The 12,189-nt window shown below is 45.5% G+C and overlaps 1 protein-coding gene across 1 annotated transcript in view; it reads left to right on the top strand.

The window, feature by feature from the left end:
* The window catches only part of VPS13A (vacuolar protein sorting 13 homolog A), a 368,017-nt gene that overhangs the window by 55,732 nt on the left and 300,096 nt on the right, over window positions 1-12,189 (top strand). Inside the window, exons 2-3 of the mRNA XM_075318171.1 lie at window positions 444-487; window positions 5,344-5,386. Of these exons, the coding sequence (XP_075174286.1) occupies window positions 444-487; window positions 5,344-5,386 (87 nt within the window). The remainder of the gene's footprint in view (window positions 1-443; window positions 488-5,343; window positions 5,387-12,189) is intronic.

Genomic DNA, 12,189 nt, shown 5'->3' on the forward strand with positions numbered 1-12,189 from the left:
AAAAGGTACCACTTTATAAAGTCTTTCTTTTGGTCTCACATGGGGCACAATAATAACAGGGACCTTTCTAGAATGCAGCCCAGGAGCTGCAAAGGGGGAATCTTTTAGGTTTTGGGCGAAATTTCTGCTGACAGGTTCCCTTTAAACTTGCAACATAATTTATGCTTCTGTTGTACATTTTAATAAGCCATTGATTGTGAACAGTACCACCTCTTCACACTTTTTAGAAGACTGGCAATTCAAAAAGTTGCAGATTTGTATGCAAGTCAGCAATTGTGGCATACGTTTTTTTGGGTTTTTTTTAAATAAATTGTCAGCCAAAATGTGTTAGATTCCATTCCGTTCCATTCTGCAATATGTATGCTTTCTCTGCAGAAAACTTTTCAAATTTCTATTATTTTCCATAAATGACTAAGAAAATCTGTCTTTGGTTTTTATCTCAGGTGCTGTAGCATTGAAGAATCTGGAAATTAAAGAAAATGCACTGGTAAGTAATTTAGGTGATTTTCAGTATACTTAATTCACACTATTTGCACAGGGTTATAGATATTTATATTAATATCATCACTGGCCAATAGATATGAAAAACCTCTTATTTCATATTGTTCTGTTTCCAGTTTTACAATTCAAAAATTTGGAATAAAAACTCTAAACCAACTCCAAATGTATGTGTTACTTGTGGTATTCTCAGATTATTAAATTGCTTTAAAGGGAACCTGGCGTCAGGTTTTTCCCTTATGAGCTGCGGCCACTGAGCTCTTATATACTTCATTCCAGTATACAGTATATAAGAGCACAGGCCACTCTGTATAACGTAAAAAACACCTTTATTATACTCACCTAGGGGTTTCAGTCCGATGGTTGTCACTGGTCTCGGTCAAGTGCCTCCACCATCTTGTGCGATCGCTTTCCTCCTTCCCAGATCCATGAGCGTCGCCGGTGCGACGAAAGGTCAAAGGCCGTCTGCGCATGCACAGTACTTTGCTCTGCCCTCAGCCTGCCAGATGAAAGTTCGCACGTGCAGGAGCGCAGTGGAGGCCTCTCTGTGAATGACGTAGGATGCATCATGCATACGGGCCTGGGAAGGAGAACGGCGATTGCACAAGATGGAGGAGGCGCCGAACTGCGAGTAGTGACAACCATTGAACCAAATCGCCTCCTAGGTGAGTATTATAAAAGTGATTTTTACATTCTATAGAGCAGCCTGGGCACTTATATACAGTATACTGGAATGCCATATATAAGAGCTCAGTGGTGGTGGCCGCAGCTCATAAGGGAAAAACCTGGTGACCGGTTCCATTTAATTAGTTAGACAGCGTGAAAATTTGCAAGTTTATTTTGCTTTTTCTATCTGCTGTCATTCTCCTGCAATGACAAATTTTATAGTATACAGCTGTTTACCATGAGCTTGGCAACCAGACCCTGGCCAAGAATGTAATTGTAGTTAAGGAGAGGAGTTAACTCTTATCATCCCAGTCAGCTTTCTCCAGCCTATTGATTTATATGCAGCTTTCACAGAAGGTTTCCTAATCATGGCTCTTCACTCATTGTCACTGTCTGGAGGTGTGTGCTTGTTAGGCTAGGTTCACACACTGCGTTTTTTTGACGCTGCGTTTTTGTGCGTTTTTTGCTGCAAAAACCGCACAAAAACGCACCCGCGGCAAAAAAACGCGGCAAAAACGCACGCGTTTTGCCGCGATTTGGTGCGTTTTTTGCTGCGTTTTTGCTCACTGCGTCTTTATGCGTTTTTTATCAGTGAACAATGCCATTAAAGATTGTTGAAAAAAAAAAAAGGTCTGATGTCATTTCCTTCTTCAATATGTTCTTCATTCTCCACTAGTGTATGCAATAGAGCAGACAGCTGCAGAACTACAAGGCTCAGCATGCTCCATACAGGACAGTATGCTGGAGGGAGAGGCAGATGGAGCAGAACTACAAGGCTCAGCATACTCCATCCAATAGTGTATGCAGGAGAGCAGACAGCAGCTGCAGAACTACAAGGCTCAGCATCCTCCATCCAGGACTGAATGCAGGAGTTTTTTGCCCCCCAAAAAAATGACGTGGGCTTCACCATATTTTTGTATGCTAGCCGGGTACAGCAGGCAGGTACATGCTGCCCCCAACCCCAGCTGCCTATTTGTACCCGGCCGGGAACCAAAAATATAGAGAAGCCCTTTTTTTTTTAAATTATTTCATGAATTTCATGAAATAATTTAAAAAAAAAAATGACCTGGGCTTCACCCAATTTTTGAGTCCAGCCGGGTACAACTAGGCAGCTGGGGATTGGAATCCACAGTGCAGGGTGCCCATGTTTTCTGGGCACCCCCGCTGTGAATTGCAGTCCCGCAGCCACCCCAGAAAATGGCGCTTTCATAGAAGCGCCATCTTCTGGCGCTGTATCCAACTCTTCCAGCTGCCCTGATGCCGGGTGGCTTGCTGGGTAATAATGAGGTTAGGGCTAGCTGTATATTATCAGCTGGCCCTAAGCCCGAAATTCATGGTGTCACGCCAATATTAGACATGGCCACCATGAATTTCTAGTAAAGATAAAAAAAAAAACCACAACACACAGAAAAATATTTTTTATTAGAAATAAAACACAACACAATTAGTGACTCCATCTTTATTGAAATAAAGAACCCCCCTCCGCAGTAATCCTGGGTCCCGCGCCGTCCAATCCGGATCCAATATCATCTGATGGATTTGCTGGAAGGCAAAGCGATCAGATGATGTGTCAGGTTCTAGGGGCTGAAGCACATCACACATCAGCTGATTGTATAAAAGCCGTTTATGCAATCAGCAGATGCATCGGTGCAAAAAAAAAATTAAAAAAAATACTCACTTATGTGCTGATTTCCGGCATTTCCTGGAGCGATTGGAGGAGTCTGATCCCGTCCGATCGCTGCAGGAGCTGCTGGTAATCAGGGATGACGTCTCCTGACGCATCCGCTGATAGGTTAAACCGGCCGGGCGCCCGCGTCACCGCGAGACTTACGATCAGCTGATGCGTCAGGTGACTGCATCAGGTGATCCATCGCCAGGTCCTGCATCCATCGGAGGTGTCCCAGCCATCTGCACACAGCCGGAGCGGGGGTGGCGATACCGTGAGAGGAGATGGGAGCGGGCATGGCACCGGGAGTCTGCAGACAGGTGAGTATGAATTTTTTTTTTTCTACTGTTCACTTTTGTTTTCGTAGCCGCTTCCACCTCCCGCCCGAACATGGCGCCGCACGGCAGCATACATGCACAGGACTTGAGGTGGAAGCGGCGGTGACGGTACCGGGAGGATTCACGCTTCTGTATTTACTGACAGAAGGAATCCTCTTTCTGTACATGTCACTTTACTACCCACCTCCTGCGTTTATAGCTGCGTTTTTGGTCTTAGAAACGCACCAAAACGCAGCGATTTGCGTTTTTCATTGCGTCTTTCAACATCCCATTGCACTCAATGGATGAAAAGCGCAGTGAAAAACGCGGAAATAATTGACATGCTGCGTTTTTGTGGCACCACAAAAACGCAGCTGAAAAAAAACGCTGTGTGCAGACAGCAAAAATGAAAACTCATAGACTTTGCTGGGGAAGCAAAGTCATGCAGTTTTCTGAGCAAAAACGCACCCGAAAACTGCGCAAAAACGCCGCGAAAAACGCACTGTGTGAACTTACCCTTAAAATGCCTTGTTATCTCTCTGTATAAATATAGTGATAGCTGTGTACAAAACAAGCACTGATAGCTGTAAAACAAGCACGGAGAACTGAATGCCTTATAGCAGAACTTGACTGAGCTTAATAATTCTACCAATAGTCACCAGAAACCATTACTCAAGGAGGAGGGCCTGCCCTTCTAGAAACCAGGAAGTAAGGAAACTTAAAGTGAACCTGTCATCAGAAATTTAGCTATAAAGCTAAAAGTTCCCCCCTCTGCAGCTCCTGGGCTGCATTCTAGGAAGCTTCCTATAGTTTTTGTGGCCCCTTTTATTCCAAAATAAATACTTTACAAACTTGTACCTTTTCGTATGCAAATTTCTTAAATCTTCCATGGGGGCGGGCTGCCTGATGTATGTTTCTGTCCTGCTGCCGATTTACGCCGCCCCCGAACGCTGAATTTCAAACCTCAGGACGCCGCCCTTGGTCCCGCGCATGCGCTGTGCTACTGTAGCGGTGCCGTGCACTGCGTGCACGTGTGACCGCTGGTGACGCTTTTGCGCGGGCACCGACTGCTCCGTCCGCTCCTCCCATCTATTTCCTGCTGCTGAGCAGGATGGGAAGGAGGTGACGTCCGATCATCTGGCCAGCGAGCGCTTGCGCAGAACGCTGGAGGAAGAGGGGAAAGTGCGGTCACGATGTTATGGGCGGCACTTGCTGATGACACTCACAGCGCCGCCAATAACCTCGTGCCCGCGCAAAGTGTCACTAGCGGTCACACGTGCACACAGTGCACGGCACCGATACAGTAGCGCATGCGCGGGACCACGGGCGCCCAGGGGCGGCATCCTGAGGTTTGAAATTCAGCGTTCGGGGGCGGCGTAAATCGGCAGCAGGACAGCAACGTACATCAGGCAGCCCGCCCCCATGGAAGATTTAAGAAATTTGCATACGAAAAGGTACAAGTTTGTAAAGTATTTATTTTGGAATAAAAGGGGCCACAAAAACTATAGGAAGCTTCCTAGAATGCAGCCCAGGAGCTGCAGAGGGGGGAACTTTTAGCTTTATAGCTAAATTTCTGATGACAGGTTCCCTTTAAGGAGAATGCATAGCTCTGAGCTGCTTAAGGCTATGTACGCACTAGAAATGTCATGTTTCTCAAGAAACTTTCTTGAGAGACATTCTGGGAGCTGAAGATTCTTGCATCTGCGGAAAAAATCCGCACCAAATTCGCGGCAAAAACGCATGCGGATTTGCCACGAATTACCCGCGGATTTTTCCCTGCGGATTTTTATGAATGGATAAGTGCAAATCCGGGGGTAATCCACAGGAAATAATGAACATGCTCATTTTCTCAAGAAAGTTTCTCGAACATTTTCTCAAGAAACTTTCCTTGAGAAAAATCCGCAGTGTGCGCACAGCTATTTTTTTTTTCCATAGGTTTTGCTGGGAAATGTCTGCAGAAAGATTTAACACCTTTCTCAAGAAATTTCTGCAGCAAATCCGCGGGTAAATCCGCGGGTAAAACGGTCTAGTGCGCACAAAGCCTAAGAATACCCCGTAACCTTTTCATGTCTTATCCCTAGAACGCACACCTGGGGCCTCGCAGGCCTGCTAGGTCATTTCTTTTCTATGGTAGATTGAATTGCTTGCGCGTTCTAGGGTTAAAGAATAAAAACATTTTTTTTTCTTTTTTTATAGAGTCAACTGGATGTGCCTTTTAAAGTTAAAGCTGGCCATATTGGTGAGTTATATTTTGCTGGAAGTTGTTTCCAGTAGTGTGTGTTGTAACCAAAAATGTTAAATACTTAAAAAATCAGGTATCAAATAGCGTCCTTCATGTGTAGTCAATTCTGTGTCTTTGTAATTCCGTGGAGGTGTAATATGTACTGGGTGTTATCTAACTACCCAAAAAGTAAAGTGGCACTGTAGCGTTACACTGCAAAGCAACTCCATAGGTTGTATTGAAAGTTACAATTCAAATAAAATAGCAATTTATTTATACATATGATCCTGCCGTACCTAATTGTATTGAAACCTGGGACCCACATGCAACAAATAAATCAAGGGAAAAAATTGGATCGAATTTGGGTCACCTTGACCTGGAGCGTAAATGTTGCTTCTAGCATTTGCTGCAGGTTAGTCTGGATAGAGCATGCACTTATGCTGTAATAAGTAAAAAATCACTTCTATTTTCTATGAAGCATCCAGTCCCCTATCATATTCCATCTACCTTGGTATCATCTTTCCATCTCCTTGATATTCTGATGAAATCTTTCTCCTTGCTCTTTGCTAACACCAAGGTTTTCAGGAAAGGAGTCCAAATGGCAATGTAAAAAATGTAACTTAAAATTCATCAGACAACCCAAGGCTTTGAAACATTTCAGCATGTTCTCCACAATGGGCTTACATTTCTTCACTTCTTCTTTAAAAGAATCCTGATCTATTTTCTCAACAGCTTTCGTGTTTGTTTTGAACACTTCATCCTTTATGAGTTTCCGAATATCCGGACCCTTAAAAATGCCTTGCTTCAGTTTTGCTTCAGACAGTCCCTGACTGGTACACAGGTACTGAAAAGTCTCTCCTTCTTTCAGTAGAGCTTTCACAAACTTCATCAGTCCAAGCTTAATGTGGAGTGGTGGCAAGAGAATTTTAGTGGGATCAGCTAAACTTTCTGCTACTATGTTCATTATTCCAGATTGCAAAGATGTTCTCGTTGGCCAACTTTTTTGGCTCCAGTGATGAGTCCTATTCTGGCTGACCCATTCTCCTTGTTGGCCAAAGTGAAAACTTTCAGTTCACCACATATTGACCATCCTTGATCCTGTTAGTTAAGTTTCTTGAGAATAAAGTTTAAATTCTCATAGCGTTCCCTCAAGTGCACAGAATGCCTTACAGGCACTGTAGCTGCCATTGTGCAGTAGCAGAGCTGTCAGACTTTTTTTTGGATCAATCAATAGTCTCCACTCGCTCACATTGTACTCAATTTTTAACTTTTCCGCCTAGGAACATCACTACAATACACTATGGCACTGTCTTGAGGAAAGTATGCAAGGAATTCTTATTTTCTGCTTCTGTACCATGAAAACTAGGCATCAGGTGCTATCAGATTCTTTTCCTTTTAGTTTAGAGCCTAAACGTTCAGCAGAATCTTTAGGGAGGTCCAAGTCCATGACTAAATAATTTATTTCCAACTATGATAAAAGCTGTGGCTTAATGGGACTAGTGTGAAAGTCTTTGTAAGAAATCCTGCTTTTCAATTTTTTCTGGAGGTGTAGGGACAGGTACTTCTGGATCGTGAGGAACAGGGCAATTCGCTAATGGGTGGTCAGGGTTTATAATTTCCATCTTACTAAGGTGAAATCCCTCCACATTGCACGTACATAAGTAGCAGTTATCACTATGATTTTGTCTTTCTCCAGATCATATGCATGTCAAAACGAAAGCTCTGTTTCTTCCCTTTAAACCACTGTCGTAGTTCTTCTACACAAACAGAATACCGTACTTGTCCTGATCACCTAGTTTACACCAAAGTACACATAATACACTTTTCTAACGAAGTTTGTAATGTTTCTTCATTATTTCTTCACTAAAAAACAACCACAAATGTAGCAAAAGTTGTTGGGTGAATTACGACACCTTCTTGTAGCCATTTCGATCACGGTATTAGAAACTAGCTTTTTCCACCACAGCCACTAAATACTGAAAGGAATCATGGCGAGCAGCACAGCACCACACTGTTATGAACTCTGTCTGAAAGAAAATCTGCCTTTACTCCCCATAGCAACCAATCACAGTGCAGCTTTCAGTTCTTATACTGCTGAGATAGTCTAAGATATATGATTGGATGATATGGACACCACCACACTGTTTGGAATCTGAGTTGAAGGGAACCTGTCAGGTCCCATATGCCTTGTAACCTACAAGCAGGGGCATGTGTGGCCTAGAAACTCCTTCCTTCCTTTTTTTTTTTTCTTTTTAATGTTTTTAGTTGTTTTTTTTGTTTTTTTTCAAATAAACATACAGAAAAAAACATATACATACAGACGAGAGAAAGCTGTAAACTAACTTCATTCCATACAGACTATCGTGGCATGTTATCTGAAATGGTAAAACTTATACTTCGAGTGAAACCATTGTAAATAAAGGGAAAAGATGGAGGGGATTGGAAGGGGTAACATTTATGATAACATATTTATATTAGGTATGACTCATACCTATGGGCGTACAGTCTCTGCTAATATATTAAATTCGGCACTCAGGTTGAAAATAAATTGATTTTTTATTTTCCAAGAATTTTTGTCAAGCAATTTTGTGTTATCAAAAATCAACGTTTCGGTCACACGACCTTCATCAAGTATAATAACACTACAAAAAAGACAAAAAATAAAATAAATACGTAAACAAATCATATGGCATGAAATAACATTAACATGCAATATACATAAATTGAAAGACGTGTCCTCAATTCATACAAAAAGGATCTTTTTGTCAATCAAAAATACATCATGTATTAATGGAACAACAGGGAACACTGGATATCAGAAAAAATGCTTTGTCCCTGGACTATGAAGCATAAATCTACATTCACAGAACATTGAAATCTGTTTCCTATAGAAAAAGGGAACAATAAAAATAAATGAAGGATAAACAAATAAATGTCATCAAGGCTGGAACTAACGAAATAAATTCCAATAATGCCTAGATTAGAAGTATAGTAAAGCTATTAAACTCACCAAAGCTTGTAAGATAAAGTGAATGAATGTTATCAATATGGAGATATGGACCTATTTAGACTAGGGGTTTATTGCTCCTATTGCACAAAGGGATAGGATAAAGGAAAGGAATGATGGGAATAGGGTCCCTATTCCCATCATTCCTTTCCTTTATCCTATCCCTTTGTGCAATAGGAGCAATAAACCCATAGTCTAAATGGGTCCTGTGCTGTACTCTAAATAGTAACAGCGCCGCTCTTTCTTACACATATATAAGTGTTTCCAGCTATTATACGCGCAGGGGTTTGCCAACCAAACCCTTTTACATATTGCCATCCACGGACGCCACTTCCGGTTTGTTACCGGAAATGACGTTACGCTATCGTACATACAGCATATTCTCTATTCCTATTCGAGCGGGCGCTGATTATTTCTGCGCAGGCGTTGGCCTGCCAACCGAGCCTGTGAACATAGTGCCATCCAGATTCGTCACTTCCTTTCATTATATCGGAAGTGACGTTACGTTACACCCTGATTACACGCCCATTGTCCTATTAAGCGGGTTATTTAAACTCTGGCAGTAGACAGGCAGGTCACATGCATTACGGACCCAGAGAGGCAGCTTCTTATCTCCATATTGATAACATTCATTCACTTTATCTTACAAGCTTTGGTGAGTTTAATAGCTTTACTATACTTCTAATCTAGGCATTATTGGAATTTATTTCGTTAGTTCCAGCCTTGATGACATTTATTTGTTTATCCTTCATTTTTCTTTGTCGCTCTATTGGGAGACCCAGACAATTGGGTGTATAGGCTATGCCTCCGGAGGCCGCACAAAGTATTACACTCAAAAGTGTTAAGCCCCTCCCCTTCTGCCTATACACCCCCCGTGCTCCCACGGGCTCCTCAGTTTTTTGCTTTGTGCGAAGGAGGTCAGACACGCACACATAGCTCCACAGATTGGTCAGCAGCAGCTGCTGACCAGGTCGGATGGAAGAAAAGTGGGCCCATATAGGGCCCCCAGCATGCTCCCTTCTCACCCCACTCTTGTCGGCGGTGTTGTTAAGGTTGAGGTATCCATTGCGGGTACGGAGGCTGGAGCCCACATGCTGTTTTCCTTCCCCATCCCCCTCAGGGCTCTGGGCGAAGTGGGATCCTATCGGTCTCCAGGCACTGAGACCGTGCTTCATCCACAACTCCTGTGGAGCCTGCTGGATAGGAGCCGGGTACCGTTCAGGGACATGGCCCTGCTACTTGAAGGTACTCTGTATCCCTGTGGGGACCGCGCACGGCAACACCTCAGCTTTGCTGGGTGTGCTAGTGCACCGGGGACCGCGGCGCTGACCGGGTTAAACTGTGCCATTACACACTCAGCGTCGCTGAGTGTGTTTATATGTAGGGGCTACCGCGCTAACCGCCGCTGCCATGGGAAACTGCGGCGCGGCTGGGACTTGTAGTTCGCCGGGGACTTCGGCGCCGGCCGCACTTTTACGGCGGCCACGCTTATACTCGAGTCCCCGGCTTTCTTGCGGCCTAGTTTCCTTTTCTCCCGCCCCCAGCCCTGACAGGCAGGGGAAGGGCGGGACGCTGCACGGAACGAGCAGCACTGAGGGCTGGAGTATGATTTCCATACTCCACCCCCCTCACTGTGCACAGTGTGAGCACCAGTTCCCGCACTTTCTCGGCCACGCCCACGGCTCCCTCCTCTAGTCAGGACGCCGCAGCCATTCCTGTCAGCTCCTCCGACGCTGCAGAGAGGGACAAACCCTGGGAGACCCAGACACGGTCTCTGGTGGCCTCACAACCGCTTTAAAGCGGGTGGTAAGCAGCACCTGTTGGTGCTAGCCCCATGGTGCTGTAGTGTATTGATACATTATTTGTTTATAGTATACTCTTTCACTGTATGAGCACAGTTCATTCTGGCTATATACCCTATTGTGTTACTCAGGGAAAACAATAGCATGGCGCCCACAAAGGCAGGGGTGCCAAACCACAGGCTTATTATGCTGCCTGCGCCGCTTGTACGGCCCAGCTGCCGGCAGGTTCCACTGACCCTCATTGTGTGCAATGTTCGGCCCCTGTGGCACTTCTTCAGCCAGAGCCTCTGCTAAGAGGGGCCCAGGGGGAGCCAACTGTTGACACTGTCCAGGTGACGGGGACTGAGTTTGCAAAACCATCTGAGACTATGGCTAAGATACTAGAAGCCTTGCAGTCCAGGCCGGTATCTCAGCAAAGGGACTCTGTTGAATCATTGTTCCCTGGCCCCCCTCAGTTGGACCAACAATGTCCTCCCGGGGTATCTCATACATCCCAGGCTGAGGGTTCTGACTTAGACCCCAGTCCCAGACCGACTAAGCGGGCTCGCTTAGAATTTCCCTCGACATCATATTGTTCAGGGTCTCAGCGGGGGGAATCTGGTTGATGAGGCAGAGACAGCTGATCAGGATTCTGATCCTGAGGGCGCTCTCAATCTTAATACTCCAGACGGGGACGCCATAGTGAACGATCTTATTGCGTCCATCAATCAAATGCTGGATATTTCTCCCTCAACTCCTCCGGCGGAGGAGTCAGCTTCTCAGCAGGAGAAATTCTGTTTCAGGTTCCCCAAGCGTACACCGAGTATGTTTCTAGACCACTCTGATTTCAGAGAGGCAGTCCAGAATCACCATGCTTGTCCAGATAAGCGTTTTTTCTAAGCGCCTTAAGGATACACGTTATCCTTTTCCCCCTGACGTGGTTAAAGGTTGGACTCAGTGTCCCAAAGTGGATCCTCCAATCTCCAGACTAGCGGCTAGATCCATACTTGCAGTGGAAGATGGGGCCTCGCTCAAAGATGCCACTGACAGGCAGATGGAGCTCTGGTTGAAATCCATCTATGAAGCTATCGGAGCTTCTTTTGCCACAGCATTCGCAGCCGTATGGGCGCTACAAGCTATCTCAGCAGGTCAAGCGCAAATTGAAGCAGCCACATGCACGTCCGCGCCACAAGTGGCATCCATTACCACCCAGACCTCGGCATTTGCGTCTTACGCTATTAATGCTGTCCTGGACTCTGCGAGCCGTACGGCGGTTGCGGCCGCCAATTCGGTGGTACTCCGCAGGGCCTTGTGGCTACGGGAATGGAAGGCAGATTCTGCTTCCAAAAATCGCTTAACCAGTTTGCCAATTTCTGGCGACAGGCTGTTTGGCGAGCGTTTGGATGAAATCATCAAACAATCCAAGGGAAAGGATACATCCTTACCCCAGCCCAAACAGAACATACCCCAACAGAGGAGAGGGCAGTCGAGGTTTCGGTCCTTTCGGGGCGAGGGCAGGTCCCAATTCTCCTCGTCCAAAAGGTCTCAGAAAGAACAAAGGAACTCTGATGCATGGCGGTCTAAGTCACGTCCTAAAAAGACCACCGGAGGCGCCGCTAACAAAGTCGGTGGCAGGCTCTCCCGCTTTTGCGACACCTGGCTGCCACAAATAAAAGACCGCTGGGTGAGAGACATTCTGTCTCACGGTTACAAGATAGAGTTCACCTCTCGTCCCCCGACTCGATTCTTCAGGTCATCCCCGCCTCCCGAGCGAGCCGAGGCTCTTCTGCAGGCGCTGCGCACTCTGAAGGCAGAAGGAGTGGTGATCCCTGTTCCTCTCCAGCAACAGAGCCACGGTTTTTACTCCAACTTGTTTGTGGTCCCAAAGAAGGACGGGTCTTTCCGCCCGGTCCTGGACCTGAAACTGCTCAACAAACACGTAAAAGCCAGACGGTTCAGGCTGCAATCCCTCCGCTCCGTCATCGCCTCAATGTCCCAAGGAGATTTCCTTGCATCGATCGATATCAAAGATG

This window comes from Anomaloglossus baeobatrachus, chromosome 1 (genome assembly GCF_048569485.1).
Source record: "Anomaloglossus baeobatrachus isolate aAnoBae1 chromosome 1, aAnoBae1.hap1, whole genome shotgun sequence".
In the NCBI taxonomy this organism is placed as follows: domain Eukaryota; kingdom Metazoa; phylum Chordata; class Amphibia; order Anura; family Aromobatidae; genus Anomaloglossus; species Anomaloglossus baeobatrachus.